Source organism: Macaca fascicularis, chromosome 3, assembly GCF_037993035.2.
Source record: "Macaca fascicularis isolate 582-1 chromosome 3, T2T-MFA8v1.1".
NCBI lineage: Eukaryota > Metazoa > Chordata > Mammalia > Primates > Cercopithecidae > Macaca > Macaca fascicularis.
Genome location: NC_088377.1, coordinates 181257536 through 181271992, shown reverse-complemented (window position 1 = coordinate 181271992; position 14457 = coordinate 181257536). Strand labels below are relative to the sequence as shown.

At 48.4% G+C, this 14457-nt stretch overlaps 1 protein-coding gene across 11 annotated transcripts in view; it reads left to right on the top strand.

Moving 5' to 3' along the window:
* The window catches only part of HIPK2 (homeodomain interacting protein kinase 2), a 220471-nt gene that overhangs the window by 187755 nt on the left and 18259 nt on the right, over positions 1-14457 (top strand). For 9 of the 11 annotated variants that reach the window (XM_045388257.2, XM_045388254.2, XM_074036126.1 and 6 more), the window contains one exon: positions 10292-10539. In XM_045388257.2, coding sequence (XP_045244192.2) covers positions 10292-10539 — 248 coding nt within the window. Of the gene's footprint in view, positions 1-10291; positions 10540-11207; positions 12498-14457 lie in introns of those variants that run through there. The other 2 variants (XM_074036128.1, XM_074036127.1) reach the window with 1 other exon arrangement.

The window sequence follows — 14457 nt, the reverse complement described above, 5'->3', positions numbered from 1 at the left end:
ATGGCTCAGCCTCAGCTTGGCAGCCAGAGTCAGGCAGCCAATGACCTTCAGACGGATGGCAGTGCCTCCACCACCAAAGGGGCTTTTAGACCTGATTGAGGGTGTCACTAAACCTCTAGGACTAGATGATACAGCCTAGAATTTTTAAAAGAAGGCCAAGGCAAAATCATTATTCCTGACCCCATGTATGTGGCACTGTTAGTTGCACAGCAGATGGCTGGCTAGCAGCTCCACTCGTGAGAACTCCAGGGCATGTTGCAGGCAGATGCTGGGAGACGCTGAGCTAAAGACGGGAAAATCATAGCAAACATACACCGGATGTTGTACCCGCACTAGCTCCTCCGTCATTTGATGGGGCACGCGAGGCTGGTATTCCTATTCTCATTTGATAGATGAAGACACTGAGGCTCAGGAAAGGTAGGTGACTCACCCAAATTGATAAAGGTTCTAAATAGCAGAGTTGGGACTCAGGTGCCATGCTCTTGAAGAAATGGCAAACTTAATAACCGGCAAAAAATAACTGATTTCAGTCATTCATTCAACAAATACAAATTCCATCCTGCTCCCTCCCGTGACTACCACCATGCCGTGGTGGCACCCACTGTGTGCAGGGCACCATGCCAGGGCCACAGGGAGTCTAGAGTGTTGTCCACTGAGCCCCCTCTTGGTGCTGGGCGTTTGTCAGGGTGCTGGAGCCATGGCACTGAGAAGGGCCATGTCAGCTCTTTTAAAAGTAGGAAGGTCAGGGAAGAGCCAGGGACTCCTTTTCAGTGAATTACTGTGGACTAGGGGACTCTGGTCATGGCTAGAGAATTGGCCAAAAGATGAGACAAACAGATATTGTTCTGGGTCCCCCAGGATTCAGTAGTAGAACTGGTCTTCTTTTAAATATTTATAGACAATTTTGATTAGAAAAGCATTTAATTGTCTACACATACTGAACAAGCCATCTTTTCTCTCCTGGACTCTCTTGGACGGTTTATAGGTACACGTCTCCTGATCCAGAACCCCTGCTAACCTTACCTTGTGCTGAAATGGTCTTGTAAAGGCTGTAGCATACAACCTTTAGTCATTAGGGTAATTTTTTTTTTTTTAGTAAGAACTGGAGACAGTGTCTCACTATGTTGCCCAGTCTGGTCTTGAACTCCTAGGCTCAAGCAATTCTCCTGCCTTGGCCTCCCAAAGTATTGGGATTACAGGTGTGAACCACCATGCCTGGCCAAGAGTAATTTTTTAAGTGTGTAAACCAAAGTGGCTTGTGTCAACTGATCAGCTAGAAATGATTTTGTCCAGCTCCATTATTCACTCATGTATTCACTCATTGAGTTACCTGGATGTTTCTGGTGGGTGGGTTGTTTTGCTTCGGTCATCAAGGCCCTCCTGCAGGCTGCACTTTACTGTGCCTGTGTAAGCAGCCACTGTTTCAGCCACCGTTACCAAAAATGAAAACTTTAAGAAAAATGATTCATAAATATCACTCAGTATTTTAGATGTAGAAACAGTTACTTAGGTCACTCTTAACATGTTTATATATAAAAAAAATTTGACCTGAAATGTTTTCCTTCTTTATACTAAGGTGAAAGTCTAGAGAAATTATTATAGATAAAGCAAGGTTAGAAAACTGATAAACTGCTGCTCAAATTACTTTGACCTGAAAAATTAACATCCACTTAACAGAGGGAGCAAAACCCACACACACTCATTTATTATTTTATGGGCAAAAAACCCAAAGTGGGATTAGCCTCCATGGCTACCTATAACCATATAGCTTGCTCCATCCTGCCATTGGTTGAGAAGCTACTTACAGCCAATCTCCTGCCGTGCTTATGGGGACGTGGGAATCAGGCTTGAGTGAAGGAACAAAGGAACCCAAACACACAGTGCCAGTTGAAGGAACTTTGGTGTCTCTCCATTTTGAGTACAATACATCCCCAGTTGAAAGCTACTTCAGTCATGTGACTCACCTGGAGCGATGATGGAAGGATCTTTTGTCCAGCTGACTTTGCCACACCCTCTTTACAGGGGTCCATTTAAGACACTCCAGTGGGTTGAGTGGAATGGTTTAGGGGTGTATTTTGAAGAAGAGACACTCCACCCTACTGTCCCCAGCTGCTGTCACATTACAAAGCTGTCACTGATGTGCCACAGCTTCCTGGTTTGCTCCTGGCTTTCCACAGGGAAGAGGGAGGAAGAGGGGTGGGAGAGGGTTGGATACCATAGAGCAGAGTGGTGCTCAGTGGATAGATTGAAGGTGATTTGGAGAGATGAGTCCTAATCACCCAGGCCAGTTGGGAAGAGAGAGACTGGGCTTCAGAAGAAGATGGAAGGAGAGCAAACACTTCCTTCCGCTGCATCTGATGGGACAAGGATGAGGTGACTACTCCTGGCTCCTTCCATGACCCTGTTTCTGATTTCTCTAGAAAGTAGTCATATAAAAAATGATCTTACTGGTGATATATGTGTGTTTATATACACACGTGTAGACATAGACATAGACATAAATATGTAGATAATACAATTTGAAAGGAGGAGCCAGGCATGGTGGCTCACCTGGAATCCCAGCACATTGGGAGGCCAAGGTGGGAGGATCACTTGAGGCCAGGAGTTTGAGACCAACCTGGGCAACTTTAGCAAGACCCTGTCTCTACAAAAAAAATTTTTAATTCCCCAGGCACAGTGGCACGTGCCTGTAGTCCCAGCTACTTGGGAAGTGGTACCAGCAGTGGCACGTGCCTGCAGTCCCAGCTACTTGGGAAGTGGTACCAGCAGTGGCACGTGCCTGCATTCCCAGCTACTTGGGAAGTGGTACCAGCAGTGGCACGTGCCTGTAGTCCCAGCTACTTGGGAAGTGGTACCAGCAGTGGCACGTGCCTGTAGTCCCAGCTACTTGGGAAGTGGTACCAGCAGTGGCACGTGCCTGTAGTCCCAGCTACTTGGGAAGTGGTACCAGCAGTGGCACGTGCCTGTAGTCCCAGCTACTTGGGAAGTGGTACCAGCAGTGACACGTGCCTGTAGTCCCAGCTACTGGGGAAGCTGAGATGGGAGGATTGCTTCCACCCAGGAGTTCGAGGCTGCAGTGAGCTCCGCTCACACCACCATACTACAGTCTGGATGGCAGAGTGAGACCCTGCCTCTAAAAATAATAATAATCATTTGAATGGAATGTATGTGCCATATTAAAATGAAGATTTTTTTTCTCTCTGATGACTGTGAGTCAGCAGGTATCAGGAAGGAACACAGTGGTCTGGAGGCACACTGGAATTACCAGCGTGAGCCACTGTGCCCAGCCAAAAGTAGTCATATTCTTTACCACATCATCTTTCCATGATGATTAAAGGAGATAACACATATAAAGCACTTTAAGCCGTAGGTTAGTATGCATGCAATAAATGTTACCTGTACTTAATAATCAGCATCATAGTAATAGAACATATAGCATTGACTATGAAATCAGAAGGGTGAAAGAAGTTATTGGAGGAGATGAGTTTTGACCCTGGTCTTGAAGGATGAAATTGACTCATATTAGCAAATAGAAATCAGAGACACATTCCAGATAAGACCCTACAGGGAAGGGGTCACAGGTTATATCTGATCTTCTCCCAGTGTTTTCTCCTTTAGGGATTGCTTTACTTTTTAGCTCCTTATTTGTTTTCATCATTTTGAAATGATGAAAATTATCTATTGCCATGACAACATAATGCAATTGTGAACTCTGACAGCTTTGTTCTTTATTCAGAAGTGATGTTCTTTCAAGCCCATTTCAGCAAATATTTCTCATTCTGCTCCTATTGCTATGTCTCTCACTTGCATTAACCAACTCATAATGGGATTGATAAGCTGTCAATAATAATTAGATGCAATCATGGAACGAATCCCAGTAGTATCGATAGATACGAGCCTAAAGAATCTGCAGTAGTCATCTCAAATATGTGCTCATTTCTAAAGTGACTCATTTCACAGCTTCCCATTAGTTCTCTAATCTGCATAGTGTGTTCAGGTAGAGCGCAGAGCTTTCTCACAATGGAAGAGATGAAAAACAGCTAGCAAATGAATTCACCTTCTGCGAATAAATGTGCCACTTGTAAATCCAAAAAGGTAGGCAAATCAGCATCAAGCCGTGCCGTACATATTTGCTCATTAAGCTAGGGGCTCCCCAGCTACAACAAAGGGATGGGACCCGGGAAGGGTTTATAAAGGTTTTATCCCACACTCCTTGTAGATAACTAGACGCTGACATGCAGATTCTTCAGTCTCTTTGGTGGGAGGCTCACTACCTGTTGGGTTTCCATCAAGTAGATGGCCCTCAGTTCTCACAGGTCACCCAGGCCAAGCTGTCCGCTCTCACAAGACTCATGCCAGAAAGCCATTCTTCAGTGATAAGAAGCTCAGTGACTCATGAAGTGGCTATTGTGTCTTGAGATAGTTCTAGTTAGAAAATTCTTTTTCACGTTAAGCTGAAGCTTCTCCACAATTTCCACATTTGAGTGAAGAGCTCCAAATATGCCCAATTGGAATTTTACTCGAGGACAGATTACAGTTTAGCCAAAATTAGTGTGTGTTTTTGTCTTTTTGTTTTTTTTTTTAAAAAAAATTGCTCATTTTCTAAACTACTCAGATCCTAAGGAAGATATGATCAGCAAGAACTGGCCAGATCTGGGTCTATATGTAAAGTACATCTACTAAAAGGATCTCTTTCCTCCCCAGATTAGGGCTAGACCATTCCTATTTGAAAATGTCTCTAGGAATCTTTCAGAGATCCTCACAATGGCTCCTTTAATGCCATGAGTAATCTCTCTCAATGAGTTTCGGAGCAGGTTGGAGCTGGATGGATGTTACAGGTTATCCAGGACACTGTCCAGAGCCACACCAGTAAAGGAACATCAGAGCTAGGACCCAGCGCCAGCTCCCAGGACACATTTGGGAGTCAGCCTCCATCCTCACCTGGGGTCCTCTGCCCACAGAATGTGCACCTGCAACAGAACATGTCTGTGTTTCGTGAAATGACCAGAGGCATGTTCATCATTCAGGAGTACCTGTGCCTGAAACTGAGAGTGAAGGGCAGGGCAGCACCATCTCCTCCTCACCTCCCCTCAGGAACCAGCAGCTGCTCCCAGTCATGGCTCCCAGCTCTTCCCCTGGCCCTCAAGCACTTTGAAACAGTGCCGGGTGGGAGGAGTTCCCTTATTACACAAGAGACTGCAGCAGACCAGTTGTTTCCCATTACTCCCCACCACTCATCCCAGAAGACAGCTGCAGGTTTCACTGCCCTTGTCTTGTTAAGGCAGCTCTCCTTCCTTCCTGCTCCCTCCTTGTCCTCAGCCTCCTGTGTCTCCCTGCTCTCAGATCCCTCCTCCCTACCTCCTAGCTCAGAGACCTCCTGGAGTCCCACTTCCTAATTCTTTTTTTTTTTTTTTTTTTTACTTAATTTATATTTATAAAATATGTTGAGATACTGTTTTTTGTTGTTATTGGTAGACAGCAATCTTTTTTTTTCTTTTTAAGACGGAGTCTGGTTGTGTCACCCAGGCTGGAGTGTAGTGGTGCGATCTCAGCTCACTACAACCTCACTTCCCAGGTTCAAGCAGTCTCCCACCTCAACCTCCCAAGAAGCTAGGATTACAGGCATGTGCCACCACAGCCAGGATTTTTTTTTTTTTTTTTTTTTTTTTGCGGCGGTGGAGCGTGGTGGGCAGAGTCTCCCTGTCGCCCAGGCTGGAGTGTGGTGGTGCGATCTCCACTCACTGCAACCTCCACCTCCCATGTTCAAGCGATTCTCCTATCTCAGCCTCCCTAGTAGCTGGGATTACAGGTGCACACTGCCACGCCTGGCTAATTTTTGTATTTTTAGTAGAAACGGGGTTTTGCCATGTTGGCCAGGCTAGTCTCAAACTCCTGACCTCAAGTGGTCCGCCCACCTTGGCCTCCCAAAGTTCTGGGATTACAGGTGTGAGCCACCATGCCCAGCAGATTTTTTATTTTTAGTAGAGACAGTTTCACCATGTTGGCCAGGCTGGTCTCAAACTCCTGACCTCAAATGATCTGCCTGCCTTGACTTCCCAAACTGCTAATTACAGGTGTGAGACACCGTGCCTAATTATTTTTATTTATTTTTAATTTTTTTTTTTAGAGTGGGGGTCTCTTTGTCACCCACACTGGAGTGCAGTGACATGACCACAGCTCACTGCAGCCTCAAACTCCAGGGCTCAAGCCATCTTCCTGCCTCAGCCTCCTGAGCAGCTAGGACTTAGAGGCGCACACCACCATGCCTAGCTAATGTTTTTATTTTTGTAGAGATGGGATCTCACTGTGTTGCCCAGGCAGGTCTCAAATTTCTGGCTTCAAGCAGTCCTCCCACCTTGGCCTCCCAAAGTGCTGGGATTACAGGGGTGAGCTACCGCACCTAGCTCCCACTTTGTAATTCTTGTACTGGATGTCAGTGCCCTCCCACTCTCTAGGTGTCTCTGCTGAGCCCTGATGTACAGCTGCAAAGTGCCCAAGACTCTCAATCTCTTTTGCTTTTTTTTTGTTGTTGTTGTTGTTGTGAGACGGAGTCTTGCTCTGTCGCCCAGGCTGGAGTGCAATGGCACAGTCTTGACTCACTGCAACCTCTGTCTCCTGGGTTCAAGTGATTCTCCTGCCTCAGCCTCTGAGTAGCTGGGATTACAGGCACCTGCCACCACGTCCGGCTAATTTTTGGTATTTTTAGTAGAGACGGAGTTTCACCATGTTGGTCAGGCTGATCTCGAACTTGTGACCTCAGGAGATCCACCCGCCTCAGCCTCCCAAAGTGCTGGGATTACAGGCATGAGCCACCTCACCCGGCCTGGACTTTGTTTTTGATGGAGATGTAATTCATGTACCATACTGTACAGTTCACCCGTTGAATGTGCACAATTCAGTGGTTTTAGGCTATTAATTTTTAATTGTAAAATATATATAACAAATTTGACATTTCAACCATTTTTAAGTGTAAATTCAGTGACATTAATTATACTCATAATGCTGTATAGTCATCACCATTATCTATTTTCAGAACTTTTCCATTGCCCCAACCAAAAACTATACCATTAATCAGTAACTTCCCACTCTCCTCTCCCCTAGCCCCCAACCTCTAGTAACCTCTAATGTATTTTCTGTCTGTATGAATTTGCCTATTCTAGATATTTCATATATGTAGACTCAAACAATTTGTCCTTTTGTGTCTGGTTTATTTCATTTAATGTTTTCAAGATTCATCCATATTGCAGCATGTATCAGAACTTTTTTTTTTCTTTTTTTTTGGAGACAGGGTCTCACTCTGTCACCCAGGCTGGAGTGCAGTGGTGTGATCATAGCTCCCCGCAGCCTCAAACTCCTGGGCTCCCACCTCAGCCTCCCAAACAGCTGGGACTACAGGCACACACCACCATACCTCGCTTATTTTTTTAATTGTTTGTAGAGATGGGTTCTTACTGTGTTGCCCAGGCTGGTCTTGAACTCCTGGCCTCAAGCAGTCCTCCCACCTCAGCCTCCCAAAGCACTGAGATTACAGGCATGATCCACCCCTCCCAGCGTTCATTCATTTTTATGACTGAATAGTATTCCACTGTATGGATACACCACATTTTCTATCCATTCACCAGTCGATGGACATTTGGGTCGTTTCCACCTCTTGGTATTTTGAATAGTACTGCAGTGAACATTGGCTTACCTGTATCTGAGTACCTGTTTCCAATCCTTTAAGTACGTACTTAGGAATGGAATTGCTATATGGTAACTCTGTGTTTAGCTTTTTGAAGAACAAGCATATGGACATTTCACATTTAAACTGTCATAACTGGGAGGTGTGGGTCTGTATTAATTAAAATTTATCTACTTTAAGTTAACGTGAAGAGCCGTAAATATATGCAGCCAATTCATTCCTCACCTTCTTTTGAGTTGTTAGCAATTATCATCTGTACGATTCATCTGACAGTTAATCACGGAGGCTTTGTGACATCCATTATTCTCTCTAACTGGTTATTTTAAAGCTTTTACTATTTAACTTGTCATGTTTTTATACAGTCCTCCACTGAGATTTTAATCTCCTCGAGGGCAGAGACACATATTTCTTTGTATAGCAGCTATTCCCTGTAGTACCCCGCATAGATCTCCAAGATATCATGAGTTTTAATTTTCTTTCATTTCAATCTTCTGGTTTATTCACAGGCTAGAAAAAAGGAAACTTTTCCAGCAAGTCCTCACCCTGATAGAATTCTCTTTGCCTAGATAAGTTTTTTGCAAACCTGTTTTCACATGTTAAATAAGGTAACACAACTTGTAAGAAGAAGAATCATAGCAGCCATTATGGAATACTTATCATGTGTTGTGTATCATTTAAAGCACATGTGCTTGGCCGGGCGCGGTGGCTCAAGCCTGTAATCCCAGCACTTTGGGAGGCCGAGACGGGCGGATCACGAGGTCAGGAGATCGAGACCATCCCAACATGGGCTAACATGGTGAAACCCCGTTTCCACTAAAAAATACAAAAACCTAGCCGGGCGAGGCGGCGGGCGCCTGTAGTCCCAGCTACTCGGGAGGCTGAGGCAGGAGAATGGCCTGAACCCGGGAGGCAGAGCTTGCAATGAGCTGAGATCCGGCCACTGCACTCCAGCCTGGGCGACAGAGCGAGACTCCGTCTCAAAAAAAAAAGCACATGTGCTTTCTCACTTAGTTATCAAAACAAGCCTATGATACAGGTCCAATTGTTACTTACCTTTTACTGATGAGGCCACTGAATCACTGAGAGGTTAAATAGCTGCCCACCGCCCTGTCAGCAGCACATGTTGAAGTTAGATAGCTGACTGCAAGGTTCATGTTCTCACCCACCAACACGGTTAGGCACCCTGAACCAGAGAGGACAGTGTCCAGCCACTGGAAGAATTATCCAATCTAGATGTCAGGAGCACTGGGCTTTGGGGAGCAGGGCCAGCGCCTCCTGGGGACTGCACCTCACAGCTCCCTCAGCCTTCTGTAGCTCAGCAGCAGGGCTCTGTTCTTCTGTCCCTGCTGCCTGGCTGCTGTGGGCTCTGGAACTTGCCCACTTCCCTGCTGCCCCTAGGGTGGTGGAGATCCATCATGGGAAGAGCCTGACCTGGCTGTGTGGCCTCAAGCAGTATACCCGGAGGTGCCTGTGACTCTGAGGCTCTATAAATACCAGCGGCTTCTCTCATCCAATTAGCTGGAAACTGACCAGCTTGCCTAGGCAATTTTCATTTCTTAAAAATAAATGATCAATATATAAAAATAGATGCACACTCATCTTTAAAGCCTTATATAAGCACACAATAAACAATAAATTTCACATCCATCATGCCAGCAGCCTCTCACTGAGTTTGAAGACAGACAGAAGTAGTTCCCAAAGTAACCACACTAACTTAAACATCTCTGAACAAACATGCTGGCCAAGAGCCATCCAAAGCCAGTGCCTCCCTATTGTATGAAGTTCCATATGTAAGATGAAGGCCAGGGCGTCAGAGTGGCTTTCACACAGCATCAACGTGGCAGGGCCTTCCCACCAGGCCCCAGTGCAGTACCATCTGCCCCGATCCTTGGCCCAGGCAGTGGAAAAGCCACAGGTGGGCCTGGCTCCTGAAAAGGGGAATGCAGAGGTCCTAGTGGCCTGCACACAGCCCACAGAGCACACTCAGAGCAAGGAGAGGCAGAGGGTGTCAACTCCAGCTCTGCATTCTCCACGGCACGTCTGCACTGTGCTGTGTGGGTGCGGCCTCCTCAGAGCCTCACACTGCATCCCATTCCTTGGACATTCTGCGCCCTCCTGCATAAGCTTTGCCAGGCCGCAGGCACCAAAGCTAAACTTATGACATTCTTCTCCCAGCAAGGTTGACTCCTAACCCAGGTCCCCAGGTTGCTGGGTTCTTGCTGGTTCTCTCCTTGCTCAGATGTTCCATTCTGGTGGGCCCATGGGGGTTGTACACAGCTCTGGGCTGCAGGTGCCTCCCCTGCTGCTGTGCTGAGCTCTGCTGCACAGGAAGAGCCCAGGCCAGCCCCGAAGCATCGCACTCCCTAGTTTCCAGAAGCACCTGTGGGTCCAGCACCAGCCCCTTCTCCATGTCTTCACATGTGCCCCTGCTGCCGGCTACACAGGGGACATTTGCATGCCCAGCCTCTCCAGGGGGGTTAGGGCGAGCAAAAGCCCTGTTCCTGCCCTCTCCCCTCTGCCTCCCTCCCCTGCCCCAGGGCATGAAATGCTAGTTGGGTGTCTCACCTCATGGCCGCCTCCCACCTCTGACTTCTCCCTTTGCATTTTCAGCACTGTCTCCAAGCAAAGAAAAAACGTCATCAGCTGTGTCACGGTCCACGACTCCCCCTACTCGGACTCCTCCAGCAACACCAGCCCCTACTCCGTGCAGCAGCGCACCGGGCACAACAACGCCAACGCCTTTGACACCAAGGGGAGCCTGGAGAATCACTGCACGGGGAACCCCCGAACCATCATCGTGCCACCCCTGAAAACCCAGGCCAGCGAAGTATTGGTGGAGTGTGATAGCCTGGTGCCAGGTAATTTGGGGCCAGGACAGGACAGGAACATCTCCCTGGAGAGCGGTTTTCCTGTTTTTCTGCTGCTAGAAATGTTGCTGTATGGGAGCTAGTACAATAGAAAGTGTCCAGCCAGTGACTGCAGGCGATCCTCACCGAGGATGTTACTGAAGTAGCCAGGGGAGGCTTCTGCTTAACAGCACATTATATAAGCAGCGTTTTCCTTCTTTAATTCTGTAATCAATACCTCTCTGCCTTTACAATGGCTTTGCTTCCAACTAGGTTGATTAATAGAAAATAAAAACCTCCTGGTTCTTTATGCCCGAGCCTGGAAGAATACCTGGTCTGGGGAGTTTCTGGCTGACATCTAGCACCACTCCCTTCCAGGAAGCCCTGGTGGTCAGGTGGGCTTCTTGTGTAGGAAGAACCTCCTCCGAGTCTTGCTAGGGAAGGGTGAAATCAGCCCCTCCCAGCCCCTCCTTGGAATCAGCTGCCGGGCAGCGAGACCAAGCCGTGCGTGTTTCTCTGCTCACGCGCTGCTCTCTTCAGAGGACTTCTCCTGTCCCGCGAAGGCTTGTCCTGAAAATTGGGCCCTGGAATAAAGGCTGAGAACATAACCTGAATAAACTCAGCGGCTCACCGTAGATTTTGTAGCATCTATTTAGCATTTCCCTTGCTCATGCTCACAGTGGAATAATGTGGAGACTAAACCAGAAGAAATCTGCACATCCCGCTAATTCCGCCACGAACCACACCCAAGCCAGCCTGCACCTGCATGATGGCGCAACGGAAAAGGGAAGGAAAGGAAACGCCAAGAAGCTTTTGTCTAGATGTGAGCAGCTGTTACTTCTCAGGAGGATCTCACGTCTGACACCTGAGGTCGCTACAGGAACTGGGGACTCTTCCTGGGTGGTGACCACATGTAAGGCCCAGTGGGCACAGACCCCATTCAGGGGCTGCCACTGCGGGTGAAGAGTGGAGGCAGGATGGGGTCATTAGGACTTTTCCAGCCCAGTGCCTCAGGCCAGCCTGCACGGTGAGGGTCAGCGCCCTGGGACGCTCTCCCAAGAGCTCGTGGCATTGCCTGGGATAGGGCCCCTTTTGCTGAGAGGCTCTGCCTGAAGGGGAGATGGTGACAGCTGCAGGCTCATGCTCCCTGCCGTCCACTTCCCAACCCAAGGCAGCATCACCCTTTCCGACATTTGTATCGGAAGTTCTTTTTCCCTGACTTTGGAGTTACCCCAGCTACCTTTCCTCTGAAGAAATGCTTGTGAAACACGGCTTCTCAGCACCCTGCTAAAACATCTCCGTTTTCAAGTCCTGGTCTGTCCCCAACAGTACCATCGTGACGATGCAGCCTCCAAGCAGCTTTGACGTCAGAGCCAGCGTTCCTGTGGGCCTGGGGGCAGGGGGTCGTGGTGCTCACGGTATCCTGGCTGCTCCACAAGAAAGACACAAGCAGCACACAGCTCACACTGCACTCTCTCGGAAGGAGGAGACCTTACCTGTGGGAAAAATGGAGCCACAGCAGCCACATGACAGGGCGAGCATTCTGGTTGACAGGGGCCAGACCGTACTTACTGCTAGGGTCTGGTGACCTGGGGACAGAGAACAGGCTGGAGCCCTCCCAAAATTAGGCACTCTGTGAGGAAAAGAAAATGAAGCTGTCCCTTCCACAAGGCTACAAGGACATCTCTCTCCAAAAACCATCTTTTTCCCCCCAGGGAAATATGTTGGTGGAAACCCTGCCAGGGAGCAACATTCTCTAGCAGTAACCAAAGGGCCCTGGGAGGCACCCGAAGTCATTCGCACCAGGAGCCAGGATTCCTTAGAGAGAGCTGCACACTTTTCAGCTCAGCTATCCTTTAAATATTGTTTAAAGCTATATGCAGCACACATTTTTAAGTTTAAAGATTTGCAAAGGATAGCATTTGTCTTGTATCATTTAAGTTCCTTAAATATATGTTTGTGCAAACCTCGAAGCTGCAGACTGAACTCATTCCATATGCAGGAGTGCTGCCTGTGCCCTCGCGAGCAGGGGCATTCCTCGTCTGGTGCCTGCCCTTCCCCAGCCAGTGGCGTTCAATACTCATACACACCTTTAGCTGCAGAACCATCCTAGGCTTGGAAAAGTCAGGAAAGCAGCCTTCCTCAGCTCCCTGGGGTGCGGTGATGCACACAGGCCAAGGTAGAGCCAGTAGCAGCTACCCCAGCTGCAGCGCCCAGAGCATGGGAGAGTTCAGGGCTCCCTCAGCCCTCTTAGGCCAGCATATGCGCTGCTGTTTCTCCGCCATACTCAGCCCCTCCTGTGGCTCTCAGCCTTTCAGTCCTTCTCAGGTTGGGGCTAGTGAAGTTTCTTTTGGAAGCAACAGAATGAACTCTACACTGGCTTAAGACAAACAACTTACTGGAAGGATGCAGGGCTAAGGGGAAGTTCAACAACTAAGTCCCAGGCAGGGCAGGAGCCAGAATCCCTGGGACCTGAGCCCTGGGGGCCAGATGCCTGCTCTCTGAAGCTGCCTTCACCCGACTCACAGCCAGCAGCTCCCAGGCTCCCAGTGTCCCATTTCCAGGAGACCAGAATTGATTGTCCCAGCTTGGAGAGACTTTTGTTTTTTGTTTTTCGGAGAGGAGTCTCGCTCTGTCACCCAGGCTGGAGTGCAATGGCACGATCTCAGCTCACTGCAACCTCCGCCTCCCGCGTTCAAGCAATTCTGCTGTCTCAGCCTCCCGAATAGCTGGGATTACAGGCATGCACCACCACGCCTGGCTAACTTTTTATATTTTAGTAGAGATGGGGTTTCACCGTGTTAGCCAGGCTGGTCTCAAACTCCTGAGCTCAGGCAATCCACCCGCCTTGGCCTCCCAAAGTGCTGCAATTACAGGCGTGAGCCACCACGCCAGGCCAAGACACCTATTTTTTGAGCCTCAGCTTTAACCAGGAGACACAGTTCAATAATGACACCAACAGTAGCTAAAAACTTAAATGCCAGATACTCAATACTTAAGCCCTTAGATGCCAGATACTAAGCATTCTATACCTATTAACTCATTTAATCCTCATCACTGCCCTACCTGGAGCTGCCATGATTTTCCCAGTTTCCCAGGTTAAAAATGGAGGCACAGAGGGGTTGACCAGCCTTCCCAGAGCCGTGTGGCTGGGCATCCCGGAGGTCTGGCCCTGGAGCTTATCTGTGCTGCAAGCAACCCGCCCCCCAACTCACCTAGTGCAGACAAGGCCGCTGTAGCTGTTCTCAGGACAGGGGATCACGGAGAGTAGTGGACAAGGCATGACTGGAAAACTCTATAGAATGTTTCCTCACTGTTCCAAAGTGCACATTAGGAGGTTGACCTTCAGCATTCGCCCGTTGTCGCTTTGTCCATTGCCACAGGAGGAGTTACTATTATACTTTAATCTCTTGGTCCCCTTCAGGACGTCCTCCCTTACTCGGGGCTCTCGTCCTCTGAGAGCTTGGCAAGCTCTGAGCCAACCCCCATCTCCTGTCCCCATGCTGACGGTAGCATCAGGGTTGCATCACGCCCATTTCATCTAACATTCCCTGACCCCTTCGCTGATCCCTCGAGCTCAGTGTTTCTCCCTCAAATATCATTACCACAAAATGCCCAGGAAGTTGGAATAGAAGAAGTAGGTGACATGCACAGCAGGGCCCAGCTACCCACTGCAGAACAGGAATGGGGCTTCCCCCAACAAAGTGGCAGTGTGGCTGCGGAAGGTGAGAAGCAGGCTCTGCAGAGCCAGTGTTTGCAGCTTTCTATTTTTTTTTTCTACATTGAGTCCACAAAAATCCCTCCATCCGCCAGGTTTTGGGGGACCTTTGAGTCTACCGGGTTTGGCCTGGGCACAGTGTTGGGTCGCAAGGCCCTGATTCCCAAATGCAGGTCTGTTCAGCCAGGGCCAGGCGGCTCTGGAGTCCTGGA